Source organism: Schistocerca cancellata, chromosome 7 (genome assembly GCF_023864275.1).
Source record: "Schistocerca cancellata isolate TAMUIC-IGC-003103 chromosome 7, iqSchCanc2.1, whole genome shotgun sequence".
In the NCBI taxonomy this organism is placed as follows: Eukaryota; Metazoa; Arthropoda; class Insecta; order Orthoptera; family Acrididae; genus Schistocerca; species Schistocerca cancellata.
In genome coordinates, this window is record NC_064632.1 from 392,837,284 (window position 1) to 392,862,953 (window position 25,670).

The 25,670-nt window shown below is 40.7% G+C and overlaps 1 protein-coding gene across 2 annotated transcripts in view; it reads right to left on the bottom strand.

Annotated features, from left to right (window-relative positions):
- The window catches only part of LOC126092270 (ATP-binding cassette sub-family G member 1-like), a 411,369-nt gene that overhangs the window by 67,494 nt on the left and 318,205 nt on the right, over nucleotides 1–25,670 (bottom strand). For both annotated transcript variants that reach the window (XM_049907785.1, XM_049907786.1), the window contains exon 6: nucleotides 10,990–11,104. In XM_049907785.1, the coding sequence (XP_049763742.1) occupies nucleotides 10,990–11,104 (115 nt within the window). The remainder of the gene's footprint in view (nucleotides 1–10,989; nucleotides 11,105–25,670) is intronic.

Consider the following 25,670-nt stretch of genomic DNA (forward strand, 5'->3'; position numbering starts at 1 on the left):
CTGAAACTTTGGGTCTAGCTTTTATCTGACTGCCTGCAGCCTGTGAAACTTCAAATCACTGAGCTATGTTCACTACTTCCATAAGCATATGATTTTCACACTGTATACCTCACTCTCAATCTTCCCCATTGGGAAATATACATATATATATATATATATATATATATATATATATATATATATATATATATATATATATATATATATATATATATATATATATGTTTGCATCACAAACCATTTGATTGGCATAGAATTCCTTATTAGCATTTGTCACAAAATTACAATGATGACTAAGTCTATGTAGTGCTACTGCTCATGTCCTGTAAGACTGTTTTGGCTGCTTTTGGCAGTGGTAAAACTCCATACAAGCAGCAATAACATGACTGTATTACTGTGGTAGGTAGAACTTTTTTTTAAGCATGCCAGTCTTCTGCTGCATAGTCATGTGCAGGGAATGGTGACATATGTTGTTGGTGGGGCTGCAGGTTGTGCCAGTGTAGTCATGAAACTGGAAATAGCAACTATCAATGTCTGCTGTTGCTCAAAAAGAGATTTAAGCTCTGCCTTCATGGAAATTAAATTCAGAGGACGAATTACTGATGTAGAAACCACTCACCACTGATCACCAAACTGTTCTAACCCAAGGATACTGTAACTTTATTACACAGAAAAGCATAAAAATGTGAGAGACAGTACATACAACAGACAACACACAAATGGCCTGCAGAGCCTTATGCTTTTGCCTTTATAACCATTAGCCATAACAGGGATGGCAGCTGGCAGGCTGTGCATGCAAATGCTGTTGTATTAATGGGATGGGTGGCGCTAATGGCCAAATCAAGCACAAACTTCATGCACACACACAATATTGGTGGGTACAGCAGCATTTTCTGGAAATCACAGAATGTGCTCAATGCAAGCCATGGAGTTTGTATGTCTTTTGACAACAACAATAACTAACTCCTGGAAGATAGTTGCACCAGCCTTCACTGACAGTGGACTTTCAATATTAAGGGAGTGAGGAATGTGATACTGCTAACCATCTGACTGATCTTTTGAAACAAATTTCTGGTTGTGAAGGTGTTGACACTGAAAACACCTCTGAGTGGCTAAATAGCAATGCCTTATGAACCAATAGTTTGGCAGTTAAGTACTGCAGATATAATGAGCAAAATCAGTAGAAGAAAGGAGCAAAGATGTGGTGATTGAGGAACCCTGAATCATGCACATTGAGGCACTGAAATTTATCTCTTATTAGATTATGTAGGATAAAATCTTAGCACACCAGCATTTGACACTTAGAAAATGAGAACTGTAGTCAGGAAAAGTTAATGGAAAGCAGGAAGAGAAAGGAACTGGGTAAATATCTTACAGAGTAACTTAAAGTATAATGTGTTTTAAACATAATTTTGTAAATAAGCTAACAGTTTCCAGTGAGAAACGCATTATTAATGGAATGAGCTTGCACATGTGACATGTAACATGTCTTGTAAATATAGTAAATAGCTGTTTGCAGCAAAAACATGTGGTTTGGATTATCCAACTTTTTAACTGCATAGTCTCGGGTCCACATTGACCCAGGTAATCAAGGTTTTGAATGTCAGCTACGATTAATACAGCAGGTAGGATTAATACAGCACAGTTTTTATTGTCTCCTAGGTCCATTATCGGCTTATTCCTCAACTCATTCCACAACTCTGAGTATTCCCCACCTGGTCTCTGCAGTATGTAATTTTTAGGTGAGGATGATGATAATTGTGTGTGTGTGTGTGTGTGTGTGTGTTAAGAAAATATAATGTTGTTATAATTGACTGGGCAATAACTGATAATAAAACAACAGTAGCTAACAATAAAAGAGAAAGCTTTAGAAATGAAGTGAGAGATTACCTGGAAAGAACAAGTCAATCAACTGTTAAAGAAAACACATGGGATGTGCCTATAGCGTATTTCTCAGACTTTAGGCTGAAAAATAAACACAATTATCACATCTAATCTCTTCATAGATCAAAACTTTATGCTAAACTGGTTCACAAACAAAGGCACAGAACTGCAACTGACTTAGCTATCAAGGCTATTGAGGCCAGCTTCAATCCATCAGTACCTTGCTGTCATTATACAGTCTCAACAGACAATTTGTTGTGAAAATATTTTATCACAAAATAATGAACATAATTAGTATTTAGACATGATGAAGGGGTCTCTTAAAGACAATTTTGGTATACACTGATGTGTCACAAGCATTGCCACCAGCTGCACAATAGCATGTTCTTCTGTCTTTGGAATGCAATACAGCAGATATTCCGTACAGAATTGAATTGACAAGCTCTTTGTAGGTTTCTGGAGCTATGTGGGACAAGCTGTCTACACACAAACTATGAAATTCCCATAAATTATGGGGTGGTTGTTTGTGGGTGCTGAGCTGGTGCTAGATACTGTCCCACATGTATTCCATCAGGTTCAGATCAGGTGAATTTTGTTGCCAAGAAATCAGTGAGAGTTCACAGTCATGCTCCATAAACCACTGAATCACAGTTCTGGCTACCTTGCTGGAAGATGCCATTGCCTCTGGCGAAGATATTAAGCATGGAGTGATGCAGGTGGTCAGAAAAATTGTTCATTTAGTCCACAGCTATCATGGTGCTTTTGTTTACCACCACAGGTCCCTGGAAGTCTTGATAAATGTCTCTTGCAATATTGTTACCACCCAGCTGCATCCGTGTTACAGGCCTTATAATTAGTCTTACAATATTTATAATTATGCAATATACTGTTGCTTAATACAGGGACTATTCAAGAATATTAAGTGTCTGTCTATAGTTATATTAATTATTCATTTACAGTGTAACAGCTTTTACTTAACAAATATTTTTAGCCCTTGGCTAAGGGTATGGAGTTTATTAACATCTTCAATTTGCTGTGGCAGCCCGTTGCGCAGTTATAAGCTGTTATATAGCATACTATTCTGTGCTGTTGACTAGCTGTTCCTCTTTGGACATAAGCAGTGACTGGATGTAGTTTGGAGGCCATGTATTATACTGTTTGTGGTGTAGGGCCTATATATGATTTTCTCTCACATACATTACTGTCTGGAAGATGTATTCACACGGAACACCCGGAACTGTTATCTTTTTTTAATAAATCAGTGCTATTTCCCTTTCCTGTACCTTGAAGAGAGCCTGTATGTTTTTGGCACTTGTTCCACAAAACATGCTTTCATAACTGAAATCTAATGTATATATCCAAAATAACTCACTTTGAGACATGAAATATTGCACACTTGTGCAGGTATTCTCTGAGCATGACATGCTATGAATAGTTTCTTTGCCAAAGCTTTAACATGTTCTGTCCATTTCAACTGACAGTCTACATTCAACCTCAAGTATTTGGTATCCATTACACATTTTAATATTTATTGTTAAATTTAAATCTAGCATGATTATGTTATTAATTCAACCTGAAATGAAGTACTTGCAATTAGTTTTCTTTATGTTTAAAATTATTTACTTTTCTATGACCAGTTGCAGACATATTTGAAGGCTGCATTAGCCTTTTTGTCAACTATGTGATCACTTTGTTGCTGTCATTGCCAAACAGTATTTTTCCTCCACATCAATCATTTTGCAGGACATAATTAATTTAGATAAGAAACAGGACTGGGCATAACACACTCTCCCATCACATGCCTACATTAATATATTTTGGGCCAGATAAGTGTTTCACTAGAAATACTTTTGAAGTATGAGAGATCTCATCTCAGTCACCTGAGTTTCTAGGTGTGACTTAAACCACTTCTTAGCCACACTTCTTACTCCAAGTAACTCTGATTTATGCAATAAAATTCTGTCATGAGCTGTGTCAAATGCCTGTTATAAATTGAGGAAAATTCCATTACCATGACTACCTTTGTCTAGTGCCCCAAGAATGACTTCTGTGAACTGTGCAGCAGTAGTTCCTTCCTGTATCTCTTCTGGGCGTATAACCATGTTTTTCCACTGCAGAGAAGGTTAAGTTCATTTAGGTACTTCATCAGTCTAATTTTCATTAATATTTCAATAATTTAGGAAATGGACAGTAAAGAGATTGGTCTGCAGTTTTTTACATTTTCTGCATCTTCATTTTTAAGTTTGGGTTTTGTTTTTGCTTATTGTAAGTATTTGGGAAAACAGCCGGATATGACTGATTCATTGATTATTTTTGGTAATGGAGCTTTTATGGCACACATCCCTTCTTTAATGACAGAAACTAGGATTTTAGCTATACCAGTCAATTTGGTATTTTTTAATTAGTGTATACTGGTAACTTTCACCACCTCTCATTCTGTTTCTGGATAGCGTGCCATTGAATTGGTAGCTGGTGCTGGGCGAGTGTCAGTCAGACCCTGTCTGACCCCATTTGACCCCTTCTGACTCCAGTCTTTTGATATTTAAATACCCACAGAGGATTATATGTCTTCTTGAACAAGCTATCTTAGCTGAAGACTACTTTAGTATTGGAAAAAAAAATTCATGCCATCACTGGCAGATTGGTACACCCAGAATACAATTATTTTTTGACACGCAATGTTCTCTTACCTCTATTGCTGATAGTTCAGATTGTTTATTTACACTTATGACAATAAGGTCATTTGCAACTTTAAGTGAAATATCTCTTTTCACATACCGTCCCCTACATATCATGGAGACAAACAAGCATCACCATACAAGGTTAAAGCTGAATACAAAATTTTGCTTGCTTTGCACCTGTGTTCAGTAAGGCTTACAGCTAAATCATGTAATATTTGCAAATTTATTTCTAGCTGCTGAACTTTGTTTTTTTTTTTTTTATGGATTTCATGTTTTGGTGGAAGACAAGTACTGAGTTACACTTGTTGTGGATATCCCCATTGCTCACCTATATCATTGCTGGAATGATCCTCATGTGTCTCTACTCCTCTTACATCCTTTCATTATTGTGTAATTTGCTGGCAACACCACCAGGTTGTATTCAATCTGTTGGTGCGCAGTGGTCATAATATTTTGGCTCATCAGTGTATATACCTATTTTTCAGTTCACAAAAATGTTGTCTGTGTTTGCATCAGAACTCTTTTTAAAAGAAACAGTGGCAACTATTGTTGTGATACAACATGCAAACTTAATAGCTGTAGCTCACAGAAAAATCCAAAAGAGGGTGTTTCTCACTGCAATAAAAGCTATTATCAAATTTTCTGCAAGTAAAGAAAGTTAAAGAAATAAAAGAAAAAAGTGAACAAGCAGCAAGTCAAGCACTGTTCTTAAGAGTACAATGTTTTACCAAACTAAGTCCCACTGATTATTGGAGGTATACTCTACATCCTTCCTTTGAACTGCAAGCCAGATAAACCAGTAACATCCAGAAGGACTTACAGTTTAATGTGGAGCAGAATACATGGTAAAACTTGCCATTTTTCACACACAGAAATGTGTGTTGTTTTAATGTGTCATGAATGTTCATGCCACATTGAAAGGCATAAGCATGTTATCACTACAATAATTGAGATTTTCTAGCTATACAGACTTGCAAGACACCATCATTTCAAATAAGAGCATGAGTAATCAAAACCTATTGTTCGTCGACTCATTATTCTAATATTTTGCTAATCTATCATATGTTGCATTTATCAGTGTAAGTTGCATTCTTTGTGGGCATTTTCATGTCTGGTCTCAAACATAAAGACATACAAGTTCATACAAATGTGGTTGTGAAAAAGAATGTTAACAGGCAGTATGCAATGCAATACTCACAAGCAACAATATAGACCTAAAATACATCAAGGAAGAAGGATGTAGGCAAGAACTGCTGTTGTGTGTACAAAATAGTTGGTATAAAACAGAACATGTAAAATCTTCCAGACAAAATCAGTATATCCACCCATACTTATGAAGGCCACTGGAAGGAAAACAGAAAGGTGTATAAATGGAAATAGCATTTCCAAGTTTTTATAACAGGTTATTTACCTAGAGAGGGAATGGGAGGGAGGCAGGGAGAGAGAGAGAGAGAGAGAGAGAGAGAGAGAGAGAGAGAGAGAGAGAGAGAGAGAGAAGTTTCACTTTTTCCTGGTACCCCAAATCATCCACCTCTTTCTTCCTCTTGTTTCTCTTCACTGTTACACTATTCTTGAAGACTGAAGTATGAAAAAAATGTTAGTTTGTGATTAAATGTTAGACTAAGATGAAAACCCCAGAACAAGACAGTAAATTATAGGTCCTCGTGTTCCAGTGCAGTGTTTTTGAGTGCTCCTGTCCACCTAATCAAAATCTTTCTCCTATTTAATGAATAAATCTTTTAGCCCACTTGTATTCAGAATATAATTCATATTTGATATCCTCTTGTCTTTTCATTTCACATTCATTTATATGACTGTCTCACAACAACAATATTTTAATTCCTACAGGCCTATGCACTTTACTTACATACATCGTTACTCTTTCTGTGGCAATGGCCTTTGAAGTCCCACACAGTCTTCATTGTCACCACAGTAAGTTTATTCTTGCCCTTTATTATTTTTGTTGAAATACTGATTTCAAATCCATCTTCTGTTAAATATTTTCTTGCCTGGTTAATACTTGTAATGGACTATGACTGACCTGAATTTTGATCCTTCTATAATCAACTAATTAGTCTTTTGTATTAGGCCAAAGATAAACTGCAGATAAGGAGTGCTCATTAATTTATGACTCCATATTAATAAAATAAGACTTTTTTATTTTGTAGGAACAGACTTAATGACTTAATATTTTAGTGTTTACCAGGGGCACATGCTCAGAATATCCTATGCAGGGACCACAACCAGTGAGAATTGGGCAGGGAAGTGAAGTAATTTCCTACACTTACCTTTATGTCTTGTTTGCTTATACCCCACAGTTTTATCTGGGGGTATGTCACTGTTTCATCAAGAACATTTGTATGGAATGAATATGCAGTGACACCAAGAGAGAAGTGTTATAGGTATTTGACACTTGAATCATGTGGTACAAAATATCCAGTTTGTGGAACTATACTTGTGCATAAGAATATCCACTGGCCACTGGCAGCCCCAGCTCCATCTCTTTGCTAGTAAACTGCACCTGGGTTGGAAGGTAGTGGATAATGTGAAATCAGTCAATAATGCACCAAACACTGCCTGTTCCACAGCCTCTGGGCCACATATTTTCTCCTGTTGTCATACATACTATTTAACAAGGAGCTACAATAAAGTCTCAGTTTCTATTAAAACTTGATAATTATCAACAGTACATATAGTGAGTCTCTTGTTCAGGTAGCTTAGCATTTATTCTGATAATCTATGAAACAGGAACATGAACATGACTCCAACCAGACAAATGATCATTGAACTGATTTGTAGGTTATAACCTACAAATCAGTTCAATGATCATTTGTCTGGTACACTATCTGAGTCGTGGCGACTGGCGGTAGGGTGTTCTACTTGCATTGCTGATATCGATATTTGGCTGTCTTTCTATCTTTGACTGTTCCCCCCAGAGGTTTTCTGGGTTAACGTGTGATGAGAGAGTCTCCAGTTGGTGTTTAATGAGCCAACTTGTGTTGAAAACAAGCCTGCATCCCTAACCGTGGTGCATGAGCGTCGCTGTGCTCACTGCCCTAGTCTTTTGTCGTGCCGGGTGTGTGGTGCCAATCATTGGATGCCTCAATGTGCAAAATTGTGGTGGGTTCATCATCTCATGCTGAACAGCTTCCCAGCTCATAATTTGCAAGCTCCAAGTTACGTTTGACTTTTATTCTGTGTTTAACTAAGAAGATTGTTGAAACTTATTGTGGCATGGGTAGCTGCCAGAGATGGTTCTGAACTTGGTTCCACAGTGGCTATTTTAAGGAGGCTGATGTTCCTCATTTCATTTCTCATCAGCTTTGGTGTGTGTGTTCCAAGTGGTTTTCATGCAAATCTTAACTTGTTTTAGGACATATTGACCGCTTTGGGACTTGTTGTGGTTATGTACGCACCCAGCAGCCCTAGAGTTAATGGTTTAATCATTTGTCATGGCAGGATTTGGTATGTTTAATTAATGTTGAAAGTGCCTTAAGTCAATTGGAAGTGATCTCTAAGTTTCCTGCTAATTTATTGGGAGACGGGTGATGTTAGAGTGATTTGACCTTGTTTTCATTGCAATCTATTTGTGCTGCAGGCCATTTGTTAAGACTGCTCATTTCCTGGCATCGGTGTGGTTATAGATTCTTGTCAGGACCACTCATTGTGAGGCCGGTCAGACTATATATAAATATATACCGCCTGCTAGTCAGCCTGTGCGCAAGCTGTTGGGAGTGAACGCTCATATTGCCTGCTGGCCGTATCATTATTGCTTCCAAATACTGCTAGGGGCCTTAACGCTGTTCTCTAAAGCTAAGTACTGTCTGGGAATCGTTCTGAGTCATTATGTCTGTTAGTTAAGTGAGGCCACTTTATTAATATTAGCATTTCTGTAGTCATTTTGCTGGTTGAGTTATTACTAGCCATTCTTATTTAATACTTATGTTAATCATTTTTGTACCTTTGATGAATGTGCAGCTTGTTATTTTTCCTGTGCGTTGGTTTAGCGACCTTGGTGGCCCACTTTGCTTTTTTAGTATAAGCATGTTTCACTGTGGACCTTTATGTGGGCAGTTCAGTTTTATTAAGCTGTAAGATGTTTGTTTTTTAATGAAGTTGTGGTATTATGTGGCTGTGTAACTTTTGGTTGGAAGTGTATAGTGTTATTAGTCTTTTGGGATATGGTTAAACAAAAACATGCCTACTATCTATGATTTTGGTTGTGGGTGCAAAATATGATTCTTATTCATGTTTATGTAATTCAGTTAAAGTGAAGATTTGTATGTTGCATCAGTAAGAGGGCAAATGTCTGAATTGAAGTTTATTATAAAGTCTGTGTTAAGTCAAATTAAAATAGTAAAACAATCGCAAGCTTCGTACATCCATAGTTGAAATGGAGGACAGTGGGACATCAGCTGGTATAAATTCATATTAAAAATTAAGAAATTCCTCCACCTGTATTTAAGGTGTCAATTTTATTTTGGCATCTAGTTTCAATGTTGTAACAACATCATCTTCAGGCCCATACACTTGACGTTGAAACTAGTTGCCGAAACAAAATTGACACCTTAAATACAGCTGGAGGAATTTCTTCATTTTTAATATAAATCACAAGCTTGTCCATTATCAGTGATCCTGGGCTTCCTATTTCCTTTAAATAACAGTGGTGAGACTGTAATTTAGATTTGCTAAAGAATTGAGTAGTACCATGGTTCACTATCCAAGTTGGGTATGGCTGTAAGACAGATTATCACAGTTCTTTAGATTAATTCAAACTGGTTCCCCATGTCTGCCTCAGAGAATGCAGAAACATTTAAATTAGCATGCAAAACAAAATATATATAGTTTACAATGTCTACCCTGAGTCTATAATGTGAGTATGGAATTCTGTACATAGAAAAGGCCATTCTCCTTCACAGAAGAGCGCCATTATCTCGTACAATGTTTGTCATAATTAAATTTATTCAGCAGGAAATGCCAACCATGGGCAGTGGGAAAGGGGGGGGGGGGGCTATGGGGGCTATAGCCCCCCCTCCTCCCTCCACTCATGGAGTATCATATTACACTGGATAAAATGACTTCAGAAATCAGTAAATATACTACTCCAACAGATTCAATAATAATTATGTAGCAATATAGTTTACAATGTATTTCAAACACATTTAACAAAAGAATATGAGTGGAAAATAGCTTACTATCTAAACCAATAAAAATAATTTAACTTAAACTAGGTGTGTTATTGGCAGATTAAAACTGTGTGCCAGACCGAGACTCGAACTCGGGACCTTTGCGTTTCGTGGGCAAGTGCTCTACCGACTGAGCTACCCAAGCACGACTCATGCCCTGTCCTCACAGCTTTACTTCTGCCAGTAGCTTGTCTCCTACCTTCCAAACTTTACAGAAGCTCTTCTGCGAACCTTGCAAGTTTGAGTCTCGGTCCAGCACACAGTTTTAATCTGCCAGGAAGTTTCATATCAGCACGCACTCCGCTGCAGAGTGAAAATCTCATTCAGGTGTCTTATTGTTTCTTAAAACACATTTTTTACTCTGAATTTCAAAACAGTTACCAGAAACTACTTTAAGCAACACTAATAACAATTTGTCGGTGAAGGACTCAAACTCTCCTTTTGTTAAGCAGTATTCCATTGCCTCTCCCTTTGACCAACTTTTAGAATTACCGATGATGCCAATGCACTTTATATTTTAAAATACATTACTGAAATATTCTAGGAGGGGTGAAAGGGATTTTAGAGGGGAAGTGTAGCAAAATGTGTGACTGATATGTTGTGAGGTCATCAGGATGTAATAGGTATCACCGACCATTTTTAGCATTTAAATGAGTTTTTTTTATAATATTTTTTAAACTTTGCATGCTGCAAATGAAGTACCTAACTACTTATGTACTAAAGTTTGTGAAGACTACATATGTGCTTATTTATTTATTTTATTTATCACACTGAACTGCATGTCATCTAGTCTAAGTATAAACTATATCACAGACTATTACACACCACTGCTACAAGTTATAAATGTTAATTTATTGCTATTTTAATAGCTTCTGCATGGGTATTTTACTTACTCCTTTGATCTTTAAAGAAATAAGTTTAGGGCAAGAAACCCATTTCCTAGAAATTCAAAATAAATCACATTTACTAAAATATTTCCTATGTTAATTCAAGTGCTATAGGACTGTGCTTATTAATTTACTGGAACCAATCAATTTATCACATACTTATTTAAATGGAAATTTGGTTTATTAAGTATCATAGTTATAACAGGCTGACTGCAGGCATAATACCTTCCATTTTATTACTGACGATCTGAGATAATGAATTCTCCACAATGTTTGTTACATGGTTGTTCCTTGTACAGTATGTAGTATTATTAGCAGTCTTTGAACAGAAAATTGGAGTGTGGTACTTACCATAGTCAGCAGGATTGTAAGTTGTTGGGCAGTGAAATTCAAGTGAGGCCAAAAATGGAACAAGTTGCAGTGCCGTCCCTTGATATGCACAGCGCCCTCTAGTCATTAAGTACACCTGCAAATGGAAAATATACAGTGACTCTGGGTTATTGTTCAATTTCCTTTTGGGTAGCTACTCTAAATTTAACAAATTTCTTATGCTTAATACATAATTTGTACATTTGTGACTATGATTATACTTTGTAAGCTCAACACGTAAGAAATCTGTCACCTGGCACATAAAAACTAATACTAACTTCAAGTGATAATCTACAATGTGTTTGGTAACCCCTAGCTGCCTCACTAATTGTGCCAGTACATGGCAGCAAAGCTCAGGAGGTGGCACCATCAGATGCTGCAGACAGCTGTGCCTCCTGGGCAATGTGCAGAGTCTTTACCTGCTGCCATAATGTGGAGACAACTATGATATGGCTACCTAAGCCAGTTTGGAGTGCACTCTTCCTCATTTTGTAATTTTCTGTGTACTGATTACTATGCTTTACTCTTAGATCTTGGATTGTTTCCTCGGCATCAGTGTAGCTATGCTCACAGACTCTGTATTGGTTGCAATTGTGATGTATGTATTAAAGTTGATTGTCTTTTTATTGAGGTTCCCTATTTTGTGAGTTACAATAGAGGGGCTGATAAGTAAGGCTTGTTCTTCATGCAATTTATGTAACATTCAAAAACTGTTTTCAGCCAATTGTCAACATCATCGATATACTTAAAGAAATGCATGGTGCACACTCTGCTGTTTATAATATATTCATTCTAAACTGGTTTTGATCATTGATCGTATTCACAGTGGAAAGTCACAATTTTTTCTGTTGTGAAGATGATCAGTGATCAAAACAGGTTGTGAAAAAATATATTGTAAGGTAGCACAGTTTGCACCATGCTTTCATTCAAATTGTGGCAATGTCAACAGGCACAGCTGTGGAGGTCATTTTACAAAGTTTACTACAACAGCAACTGGAATCCTAAGAGTGCTTAGAAATGTGGCAGCGGGAGCATACAGCCCTGCTGGGCAAGGTGTTGATAGGCCTGTTATTGAGACTTCATGCCTTACTCGCCTACCCACCACCATTCCCTGCCTACAGTGCTGCAGCTGAAGACAGACTCTTACGTAAAATGCCCTTGGCATAACTTCACAGCCGTTGAGATAATAGCACTGAATCCATTAGAGCCATTTCACTGTTGTAGATCTCTCTCCAGATGTATCACTTGCTAGGGAAGTTACCTCCCTCCAGGATGTTGCATCTTTATCATCTGACAAAATGTGATGTTTGCTGAATTCTTTTTACCCCAAACACATGCAGTTTTATCAGTGCAGAGCAACCTCACCAATCCTACCCCACCTAAGTGATGGAACTGGGGGTGTTAAGCTGAAAGTGCCATTTTGTTACTGTCAAATCTTATGTGGATGCCACGGTGAGAGATGCTATTATACGGGCAGCCTCCAGTAAGGAATTTCATCAGCAGGAATTGCAATTTGGTAATCCCTCTTTAGAAATAATACTCAAGATGGTACAAAATTTCAAAGTTTATGTGTCACTGGCCATCAGATTCATGGGCCGACATAGCCTTGGTCAGTTCAGATAGCAACAGTTACATTCTAGCATGCCCTTGGAAATTGAGGTTGTGGCGATGCAGCAGGTTTGGCTGCTGTGTTCCCTAAAAACATGGCCACAGCAGAAAATTTCCCCATTGTCTGCAGCTACATGTCATCTTGTCAATGACAACAGACAGCAGATACAACTTCTTGGTCAGTTTATTGTTACAATGACATACAAAGCAGTGGTTAGACCAATCACAGTTTTGGTTGTGGACAGCAATTATACAGGAACTTTGGTTTGGACACTTCCCACTATTTTGGCTTTTCAATCCCCAACTCTGATCATTTAGTGTTGGATCTTGTATTATATCAAGAATTGGATGTTTTGTGTAAAGAAGTTTTGACCCTGTTTTCGCTGGCTTGGGTAAGCCACGGATCACACTGCAAATGGTTCAAATGGTTCTGAGCACTATGGGACTTAACATCTGAGGTCATCAGTCCCCTAGAACCTAAACTACTTAAACCTAACTGACCTAAGCACATCACACACATCCATGCCCAAGGCAGGATTTGAACCTGCGACTGGAGCTGTCGCGCGGTTCCAGACTGAAGTGCCTAGAACTGCTCGGCCACACTGGCCGGCGATCACATTGCACACATTACTCTCAAGCCATAGTGTGACCTCATGTTTTCCTGTATGTTATCTATCCCATAAGCACTTTGTGCTTAAGTAACTGAAGAATTAGACTGATAGACAGCTCTTGGTGTTATGAAACCCATTTCATCTGGTCAAAGTTCTACATCTCTGATCATTATCAAGAAAGTGGTGGGAAATTTTTCCTTCGTAGTGCCTTCAAGGTGACAGTGAATTCCTAGTCTATGGTTGATACATACTACATTTGTTACCTGAACAAATTTATAACAGAGTTTTTTGAAACTCAGTTTGTCGGCAGTATACTTACAGCTACCATTAGATGATGACTCATGTCATCATTTTGTCCCCAACATGTCATACAGCCGGTAACAATAGAACTATTTGGTATTTGATGTGTTAACATGCTACTTTTCACTGTCAATTGGAACAGCTTTGTCAATGAATTCCATGTTGGATGAATTACCTCAATGACTTTGTCCTTACCAGTACCACTACTGAGGCCCATCTTCAAAGCATTTGGCTTTTATATTCACATCTTGACAAACACAGGCTATAAGTGCAACTTAGAGATGTCATGGTCTTTCCCTGTCTTTATAAAGTACCCAAATCATATTTTTTTGGGGGGAGGGGATCCAACTGAGACAGCCACATAGCAGCTACTGTGGGTCACCTGCAGTCATCTAATGTGAAGGAACTCCAAGCATTCTTAGGCAAGACTGCATAGTACGACAAGTTCCTTCTGCAGATGGCTTTGGTTTCCTACTGTTACAGTGTAAATTGAAGCACCAGCACACCAGTTGGGAATGAAAGATGGGATGGCTGGGAGAAGGAGTCAGCCAGTCACATGCTGACTGGACCGCCCTCCAGGACGACAACACAACAACAGCAGCTCCTATGTGAGAAGGACATAAGTGCTGCAACCGACTGGTGACAGCAGAGTTCAATAGCGGGTTCAATAAGAGGCACTTGTATCATGGCATCAACTCTATTCACTTCGCTTGTAATCTCTTATGTGCCACAGACTTTGAATTGTTTATACTGAAGAAGATTAATTCATATGTCACCCTTTGATTGTGACACATCTGTGCAGTTGCAGAAGTTAAGTTTTGCATTTTTTTTTCTTTTCTAATAAAATTCATTAATAGGATTTTTTTTATTGTTTGTTTAGAGAACTGAGTAAGCATGTTTCCTAGACATCCCACCTACCCCCTAAATCAGCAAATGGAGAAAGGTGCAACCTTTGTATAGCCCCTGCCTTTGATCAGTAATTCTAGAATTTGCAAGATGGTTTACATTTTGCCCCCTGTCTGGCCACCTATAAGCCAGGGCTCCAACTTGTGACAGACATATCACGGTATGGCATGGGGGCCATGCAGTCTCAGTGTTGCACCAATATTACAGAACAGCTCACCATGTTTGCATGAAAGATCCTGAACAATGGACAGAAGAATTATTCTCCAATTGAGAAGAGGGCTTTCACCAGTATCTACACTATTAAGTAAATTTCATGTGTTTCTATATGGCATTATGTTTCAGTTGGTAACTTATTAGAAGCTATAAGTGTCTCTTTCTAGTCCTGTGGGACACTTTGCAGACAAGACCAAACAGACTGCAATGGTGAGCCCTGTTTCTGAGTAGGTGCAATTATGAGATTGATTTCTGACCCACAGAACAAAATTTGAACACCACTGCTCTATCACATTTGTCAATGATCCCTGACCGTACTTTTGCCTACTTTTGATCAAGATGAAGTTTTTTGTTTTCTACCTCTCTGAAGAAACTCACCCTACAGTTTATGGATTTGAGATTTCCAGCTTTTACATTGATCAACCCAACATAGCTGACCATGTTCTTTGTCAAGTGACGTTTGGCATGAGGGTCACATCCCATCCACAATTACGTTTTATTGTGACATATACTTACTGTCATCAATGCTGTCTTTTTTTTGTCTACAGAAAACACTGCTCCATAATGATTGTTCCTGTGGTTCTCCAGTGCAGCATCCTTCACATGAAGATGCTGGCTCACTGGCAAATATATTGGCCCAGCACAGACCACGACATCAAAAATTTAATTGCTGTATGCTCTAAACATTGGAAACGTTATTCTCAATGGCTAGAGCTCTCACAACTGTGGGAATGTGTTCATGTTGGCTTCACCAGTCCCTCCTTGGATGCCTATTGGTTAGTGATCATCAATGCCTACTCCAGGATTGCATGCATCATCAACTGCCTACAGCTTCACTGCAGAACAAGCAACAGTACAGGCCCTCATGGGCATATTCTTCATTGCAGGACTGTACCACACCATGATAATGGAACATGGTCCTCAATTCATCTCTTAGACTTTCCATGATTTCTGTGCTCACCATGGTATATAGCATGTTTGTGCACCCCCTATTCCACCTTCAGATAATTGGAGAGGCAGAAAGCCTCATCAGCAAGCTTAAGATGCAGATGAAGATCATATGGGTGATACCTTGGCAGATGTAGCACTCACACGTTTTTTGAGTCCTACAGGCTACAGCTACTGATGAAAAGAGCACAGCATCCAAAGACAGAACTGAATCTCCTGTTCCCCACACTGAGGCCTTACAGGATCCCTCCAGCAACATCAACATACTATGTTCCAGGGACACTCATCTGGGCCTGAGGTCTTGGTTGGTGGTGTTGGATCGACAGTCATCTGCAGCCACTGTGGTCAACATTTCTACATGCTAAAGATGGCTGACAGAACGGCAATGCAGCGCTGCAACCAACCTCACCCCCCTTCCCTGTGGAGCTGAATCCTAACCCAATTCTCCTCCTTCCTCCCCCTCCTCTTCATCTCGTCCTCTGAGTTCATCCACTCTTCCATTTATTGGACCTCATACCTCTCCTCTGTCTCCAGATGCCTACCCCTTGCATCTGCCATCATATGTGGCTGTGCCTCCTTCACTATGATTTGCTCTCATTTACAACCCACCACTGGTTCAGCAGAATCCGGACCCAGACATGCAGATACAGCAGCTACAGCACCTTCAAAATCTGCCAGCACCACCTCCATTGAAGACAGTCCCCAGGTCAACTTGAGAGAGCTCATTCCGCATCGGTGTCCGTGGCCACGGCATCCACCCTGTGGGTGTTTTACCAAGGTAGTCCGATCAACATGAGGGCTAATTCTGGTCCTGTTTCTCTGTGCAGGTCAACAGGAAGCTTGTCACAGCGAGGAGCCCTCCAAATGGGGACACCTGCGAAGAAATGGATATTGCCCTCCTGGGCTCTAAGTTCCATCTCACGCACTGGGATAGGGGTGCTGTGGTGACAACAGCATACAGGTGCTCCAATGAGATTAGTGGTCTGTTGTAACTCACACTTACCACACCAATCATGTCAGTACCTTACTATCCATCATAAGTTAGGGATGAAGAGTTAGAATTACCCAGACAACTTATTTCTTTACTGGATCCAAACACTGTCAGTCTGGTCACACCTCTATGGAAAGGCAACTGATGATGTAATGCCTTTTTTGGATGACTGCAATTAACATGGAGTCAATTGCTGCAGGTGACAAAGTTACTTTTGGTATGAAAAGCCAAGGCATAAGTCAGATGTGCAGGAGGGGGTATACGATGTGTGCAGATATTTGACAAGATGAAATAAGGCCTGCTACAAAAGTAGAAGAAGCTAAACAGTGTGAGAGTTTTTAATAACAGTCTGGCAGGCAGATTTCATAAAGTGAAAGTGATGACATATGAATTAGTGAAGAGTGACGAGGTGGTCATATTCCAGGAAGCAGAACAGAGGAGATTGGATGCACTTTTAAGGAGCACACTGTTTGGTGTGTGAAGAAGGGTGAGACCAAGCACACCAAAGGATTCATACTCTGTGGTCAGAATAGCCTCAGATTTTTAAGAAATTGATGTAGCAGCAGGAATGTGGAATTAGAGAAGAACATTTTCTATTTTCTGCAAATGTTAGGTGTAATAGGTGTGGGAAGACAGGTCACGTGCAAAGGCAATGTCATCAAACTGAGCGTAGTAGAAGTGGTGTGACTGAGGACCACCAATGCATTGTAGGAATGATAAAAAGAGGTAAGAAACAAATAAGAAGCTGTTAAATTATGGTGCAACAAATATGGATGCAGAGGCAAAATGTAGTATAGTGGGTTTAGTGAAAAGTAAAACTCAAAAGTTTTCATTGGACACATTGTAGGTTAGAGGGAACTGAACTCTCCATGCTCAAATTTATGTGTGGTTGGAAATAGTGATTTGGGATCCATGGGCTCAGCAACAGTAAATTTTCAGCTTGGGATACAGAATTTTATGGAGTGCATAGAAACTGTGCTCCAGATAAGTGAAGGTTTTTGCATGATCTTAGGATTAGACTTTCTCATAGTACAGCATGACAGTTGACTTTTTGTAAACAAATAAGAGAGCACTTGGATGTGAAAGTTGTACCTGTTAATGTGTATAATTTTGGCACTGATGGGAGCAGAGCTGACGAAAGGAATGTTGGTAGCTAATTTGGTAGTCATAGCTGATGTGATTAGGGACTCAGTCAGTGTGCACCTAGATGATAAACAAACGACTGATCAATCTGTGTTGTGTAAGAAAGTAGAATGTCTTTAAAGTACAGACAGATTGGCAATGGAAAAATTATTGTTTGAGTTTGAGTATGCTTTTTCGCTTGAGGACCTTTATTATTGACATCTATAACACAGCATCATATCTACAGGAATTGAGGAACTGGTTGATCATAAATCTTACTGCATACTGTAATATTTGAAATTAGTTTGGAAGAATTCATTAATCAACAACTACTGCATAGAGTAACAGAGGAGATCCCTAGTCCATGGAGGCAGCCACAGTGGTCATGCCAAAGTCGCCAAATGGTACTAACGGAGAGAGAGAGAGAGAGAGACAGATTCTGTTATGAATACATCTGCCTTAATAGTGAAACTGTAACCAATATGTATCTGATACCAAGTATCACTGGGACTATTAACTTAAGGTGCTGCAAGTACTTCTCTACCTTGGATCTGAAGAGTGAGTACAATCACACAGACAAATTCCCTGAATACTATTAAAGACAGCATTATTAGTTCCCTGGGGCCACTACCAAAGTTGTTGGATGCCATTTGGGTTGAATAATGCTCTGTCATCATTTCAGCACTTGATAGGTGGAGTACTGATGGGTCTGAAGCTCCAATAGTTTATGGTATACATAGAAGATAGGTTTTAATGAAGGGTGTAGCACAATATAGCCAACAGTTCTGATAGGGTTTTGGAAGGTTATGAGCACTGCATTTAATTCGAGGCATGAAAAATGTTACTTTGGTTTACAAGAAGTAGTATGCTCAGGACATGTGATTAGCAGTGAAGGAGTAAGAGTGGTACAGACAGTATGGCTATTCTCACTTCCTAGAAATACTAAGGAGTTGCAGTCCTCCTTCCGTTTAGCGAATTATTACAGGAAATATGAGAAAGAATTTGTAGATGGGGGTGACAGCGCTTACGCAACTATAAAGAAAGGACATAAAGTTTGAGTGGATAAAGGAAAGTGAAGATGCATTTGAAGAGTTGAAGGTAGAGTTGATATCAAGTCCAGAACTAGTTTTCCCAAACTACAAAAAAGAGTTTATCTTGTAATGTGTTGCATATAATAAAGTTATGGGGTGTGTTCTCACAAGGAAACATTCCTAGGGGTGAATAAATGATCCTGATAAAACTTGGCTTGTAGTTGTTTGTTGTTGTTGTGGTCTTCAGTCCTGAGACTGGTTTCATGCAGCTCTCCATGCTACCCTATCCTGTGCAAGCTTCTTCATCTCCCAGTACTTACTGCAACCCACATCCTTCTGAATCTTCTTAGTGTATTCATCTCTTGGTCTCCCTCTATGATTTTTACCCTCCACGCTGCCCTCCAATGCTAAATTTGTGATCCCTTGATGCCTCAGAACATGTCCTACTAACTGGTCCCTTCTTTTTGTCAAGTTGTGCCACATACTCCTCTTCTCTCCAATTCTATTCAATACTTCCTCATTAGTTATGTGATCTACCCATCTAATCTTCAGCATTCTTCTGTAGCACCACATTTCAAAAGCTTCTATTCTCTTCTTGTCCAAACTATTTATCGTCCATGTTTCACTTCCATACATGGCTACACTCCATACAAATACTTTCAGAAACGACTTACTGACACTTAAATCTATACTCAATGTTAACAAATTTTTCTTCTTCAGAAACACTTTCCTTGCCATTGCCAGTCTACATTTTATATCCTCTCTACTTCGACCATCATCAGTTATTTTGCTCCCCAAATAGCAAAACTCCTTTACAACTTTAAGTGTCTCATTTCCTAATCTAATTCCCTCAGCATCACCCGACTTAATTCGACTACATTCCATTATCCTTATTTTGCTTTTGTTAATGTTCATCTTATATCCTCCGTTCAAGACACTGTCCATCCCGTTCAACTGCTCTTCCAAGTCCTTTGCTGTTTCTGATAGAATTACAATGTCATCAGTGAACCTCAAAGTATTTATTTCTTCTCCATGGATTTTAATACCTACTCCAAATTTTTCTTTTGTTTCCTTTACTGCTTGCTCAATATACAGATTGAATAACATCGGGGAGAGGTTACAACCCTGTCTCACTCCCTTCCCAACCACTGCTTCCCTTTCATGCCCCTCGACTCTTATAACTGCCATAGAGGGATCAAAATAAGGCAACAATTTTTTTTTTTGGTTTTTCCAAGTTTCATTTGTAATGATAAATTACATTCTGAAATGTAATTAGGCATATTAGTTTTGGAAGGAACATCTTTTATACCACAAATTTAAATAAATTTGTTTAATATGAATGTTGAAATGTAATTATTGTTCTTGAAAACTGTATAATCAACTTATGTAATAATTTGAAATTTTTCAAAATAATCCAGTACTATTAATTATTTCTACAAAATGAAAACATAAATTAAAAGGATAGTTGCTATTCACCATATAGCTGAGATGCTGAGTCCCAGATAGGCACAACAAAAAGCCTGTCACAAAATAAGCTTTTCAGCCAACAAGACCATTGTCAAAAATAAAGACAGACAGACACACACATACATACACACACACACACACACACACACACACACACACACACACACACACACACACGCGCGCGCGCGCGCGCGCGCGCGCGCGCTCGCGAGCACCTGCAGCGGTGTTGTGATGGGAGAGGCAACTGGGTGGGGGTAAGGAGGGGCAAAACATTTCTAGTTTGAGGGCATGATGAGAGGGAAGGGAGGGGATAGCAGGGTGGTATCAGGGACAGTAAAGTGCTTCTGGGGAGCATGCAGGGACGAGATAGAGAGAGGCTATGGCAGCTAGGTGCAGTAGGGAGGTTAGGTGGAAGGCAGGGGAGCGAGGGGGGGGGGGGGATAGTGGAAAAGGAGAGAAGTAAAACACTGTGTGCATCTGTGGAATAGAGGGCTGTGTAGTGATGGAATTGGAACAGGGAAGGGGCTAGATGGATGTGGGCAATGATTAACAAATGTTGAGGCCAGGAGGATTTTGGGAACCTAGGATATAGTGCAGGAAGAGTTCCCACTTGCACAATTCACAAAAGCTGGTGTTGGTGGAAAGGATCCATATGGCACAGGTTGTGAGGGAAGTTATTGCAATGAAGAACATCATATTGGGCAGAGTGCTCAGCAACAGGGTGATCCAGTTGTTTCTTGGCCACAGTTTTCCAGTGACAATTCATGCAGACATACTGCTTGTTGGTTGTCATTCCCCCATGTAATGCAGCACAGTGGTTGCAGCTTAGCTTGTAGATTACATGACTGGTTTCATTAGTAGACCTGCCTTTGATGGGACTGGAGTTGTTTCTGACCAGACTAGAGTGGATGGTGGTGGGAGGATGTATGAGACAGGTCTTGCATCCAGGTTTATTACAGGAATACAAGCCATCAAGCCAGGGTTTGAGAGCAGGGGTTGTGTAGGTGTAGATGAGGATATTGTGTAGGAATGGTGGAATACCACCGTGGGTGAAGAATATTGGGCAAGACATTTCTAGTTTCAGGGCATGATGAGAGTTAGTCGAAACCCTGGTGGAGAATGCCATTCAGTTGGTCTAGTTGTGGGTAGTACTGAGTTAAGAGAGGAATGCTCCTCTTTAGCCAGATGGTGGGACTTTAGAAGTTGGTGGGCTATTGAAAAGATAAGCCATGGGATATTTGTTTTTGGACAAGGTTGGGAAGAGAATTATGGTCTGTAACAGCCTCAGTGAGACCCTCCATCGTTAGCCTGTATGGCATGTATGTATGTATGTATGTACCTTTCCCAATGCCTGATGGATCCCAAGCCAACAATCTCCTTCTTAGTCACCATTATTGACTCTATCTTCACCCACAATTACTTCTCCTTTGAAGGCTTTACCTACAAACAAATCTGGGGCACAGCTATGGGGCATCCAGGCATCCACATGGCACCATACTATGCCAACCTACTCATAGGCCATCTAGAGGAATCCATCCTAATCAACCAGAATCCTAACTCCTCACCTAGTTCAGATTCAATGATGACATCTTCATGATATGGATTGAGGGTGAGGAGACCCTCTCCACATTTCCCCAGAAAATGAATGCCTTCCCCCACCTTTGCTTCACCTGGTCATACTCAACGCATCAAGCCACCTTCCTTGATATTGACCTCCATCTCAAAGATGGCTACATCAGTACCTCTCTCCATATCAAACCCAACAACCACCAGTAATACCTCCATTTTGACAGCTGCCCCCCATTCCATGCCAAGAAGCCTCTTCCCTACAACTTAGCCATACGTGGCCATCGCATCTGTAATGAGAAGTGGTCCCTCTTGAAATGTAGTGATGGTTTCACTGAGGCCTTCACAGACTATAATTACCCTCCCAACCTTGTACAAAAACAAATCTCCCATGCTTTATGTTTCCAGTCATCCACCACCTGATGAAGTCCCACCATCCGACCACAGAGGAGCATTCCCCTCATAACTCAGTACACCCAGAACTGGAGCAACTTAATTACATTCTCCACCAGGGTTTCAACTACTTCTTGTCATTGCCTGAAATGAGAAATGTCCTGCCCACTATCCTATCCACCTCCACCCCATCACCCCCATACAAAGTGGTATTCTGCCATCTGACATCCATTGAATCTACAAAATATCCCTGTCCACCACTACACAACACCCACTCCTGAACCCTTGCCTCACGGCTCATATTCCTGTAATAGACCTAGATGCAAGACGTGTCCCATACACTCTCCTACCATCACATACTCCAGTCTGCTCACCAATATTATCTGTCCTGTCAAAGGCAGCCTACATATGAAACCAGTCATGTGATGTAGAGTCTAGGCTGCAATCACTGTGCTGTATTCTACATGGACATGAAAACCAACAAGCAGTCTGTCCACATGAATTGGCACTGACAAACTGTGGCCAAGAAACAATTGGACCACCCTGTTGCTGAACACATCACTCAACACAATTTCTTCATTTCAGGGACTGCTTCACAGCCTGTGGCATATTGATCCTTCCCATCAACACCACCTTTTCTGAATTACATAGGTGGGAACTCTCCCTGCAATACATCCTATGTTCCTGTAGCCCTTCTGGCCTCAAACTTTCACTTCAACAGCCATCTAGCCCCTTCTCTGTTCCCATTCCAGCACTATACAGCTATGTATTCCACGAATGCACCCATTGTTTTTACTTTTCTCCTTTCCCGCTGTCAACCCTCTTGCTGCAGCCTTCTGTCTAACCTCCCAACTGCACCTAGCTGCCCTACCCTCTCTCCACCTCGTCCCTACATGCTCTCCAGCAGCAATTTACCATCCCCCACCCCTAACCTGCTCTCACTCCCCTCCCTATTAAAGCCCCTTCCTTAGCCCCACCCAGTTGCCTCTCTCATTATGCACTGCTGCTGCTCATCTCATAGTCTGACTTCAGCTGCTAGAGACTGAGGTCGTGTGTGTGTGTGTGTGTGTGTGTGTGTGTGTGTGTGTGTTGTCTACTTTTAACGAAGGTCTTATTGGCCGAAAGCTTTTTTTTTTGGCAGTCTTTTTGTTGTACCTATCTGCGAGTCAGCATCTCTGCTGTATGGTAGTAGCAACTGCCCTTTTCGTAATATTGTTACTTTTGATCCTGGATTTTCCACTATTAAACATAAATTAAAGAAGCATTCACGTCACATCCCTCTATGTGTAATAAAGCTGGTATTCAAAACGCCATTTTTGGAAAATACATTGTACACAATTTGCTGTTGGTTTTTTTTAAACGTACCTAATAGAAATATCTAAAAGTTCAATATTATTCTACACTCCTGGAAATTGAAATAAGAACACCGTGAATTCATTGTCCCAGGAAGGGGAGACTTTATTGACACATTCCTGGGGTCAGATACATCACATGATCACACTGACAGAACCACAGGCACATAGACACAGGCAACAGACCATGCACAATGTCGGCACTAGTACAGTGTATATCCACCTTTCGCAGCAATGCAGGCTGCTATTCTCCCATGGAGACGATCGTAGAGATGCTGGATGTAGTCCTGTGGAACGGCTTGCCATGCCATTTCCACCTGGCACCTCAGTTGGACCAGCGTTCGTGCTGGACGTGCAGACCGCGTGAGACGACGCTTCATCCAGTCCCAAACATGCTCAATGGGGGACAGATCCGGAGATCTTGCTGGCCAGGGTAGTTGACTTACACCTTCTAGAGCACGTTGGGTGGCACGGGATACATGCGGACGTGCATTGTCCTGTTGGAACAGCAAGTTCCCTTGCCGGTCTAGGAATGGTAGAACGATGGGTTCGATGACGGTTTGGATGTACCGTGCACTATTCAGTGTCCCCTCGACGATCACCAGTGGTGTACGGCCAGTGTAGGAGATCGCTCCCCACACCATGATGCCGGGTGTTGGCCCTGTGTGCCTCGGTCGTATGCAGTCCTGATTGTGGCGCTCACCTGCACGGCGCCAAACACGCATACGACCATCATTGGCACCGAGGCAGAAGCGACTCTCATCGCTGAAGACGACACGTCTCCATTCGTCCCTCCATTCACGCCTGTCGCGACACCACTGGAGGCGGGCTGCACGATGTTGGGGCGTGAGCGGAAGACGGCCTAACGGTGTGCGGGACCGTAGCCCAGCTTCATGGAGACGGTTGCGAATGGTCCTCGCCGATACCCCAGGAGCAACAGTGTCCCTAATTTGCTGGGAAGTGGCGGTGCGGTCCCCTACGGCACTGCGTAGGATCCTACGGTCTTGGCGTGCATCCGTGCGTCGCTGCGGTCCGGTCCCAGGTCGACGGGCACGTGCACCTTCCGCCGACCACTGGCGACAACATCGATGTACTGTGGAGACCTCACGCCCCACGTGTTGAGCAATTCGGCGGTACGTCCACCCGGCCTCCCGCATGCCCACTATACGCCCTCGCTCAAAGTCCGTCAACTGCACATACGGTTCACGTCCACGCTGTCGCGGCATGCTACCAGTGTTAAAGACTGCGATGGAGCTCCGTATGCCACTGCAAACTGGCTGACACTGACGGCGGCGGTGCACAAATGTTGCGCAGCTAGCGCCATTCGACGGCCAACACCGCGGTTCCTGGTGCGTCCGCTGTGCCGTGCGTGTGATCATTGCTTGTACAGCCCTCTCGCAGTGTCCGGAGCAAGTATGGTGGGTCTGACACACCAGTGTCAATGTGTTCTTTTTTCCATTTCCAGGAGTGTAATTATATGTTTTGCTTATTTTTGGTTTATATTTGGAACTTTTTTACGTTTTAAATTCATTTCTTACTTTACCGTTTCATGTACATTTAACTTATTATCATCATCATACAAAATCATTGCAATAATGATAATCTGTGAAGAAAAGAAGAAAGCATATCGTTTTTCATACCATATACATCAAATAAACGAAGTTTCTGCTCTTAATACACACGGCTATCAGCACAATATAGTACAATACAAAATTCAGTTGTTGTTGTTGTTGTTGTGGTCTTCAGTCCTGAGACTGGTTTGATGCAGCTCTCCATGCTACTCTATCCTGTGCAAGCTTCTTCATCTCCCAATACCTACTGCAACATACATCCTTCTGAATCTGCTTGGTGTATTCATCTCTTGGTCTCCCTCTACGATTTTTACCCTCCACGCTGCCCTCCAATACTAAATTCGTGATCCCTTGATGCCTCAGAACATGTCCTACCAACCGATCCCTTCTTCTAGTCAAGTTGTGCCACAAGCTTCTCTTCTCCCCAATCCTATTCGACATCTCATTAGTTATGTGATCTACCCATCTAACCTTCAGCATTCTTCTGTAGCCACATTTCGAAAGCTTCTATTCTCTTCTTGTCTAAACTATTTATCGTCCGTGCCTCATTTCCTAATCTAATTCCCTCAGCATCATCCGACTTA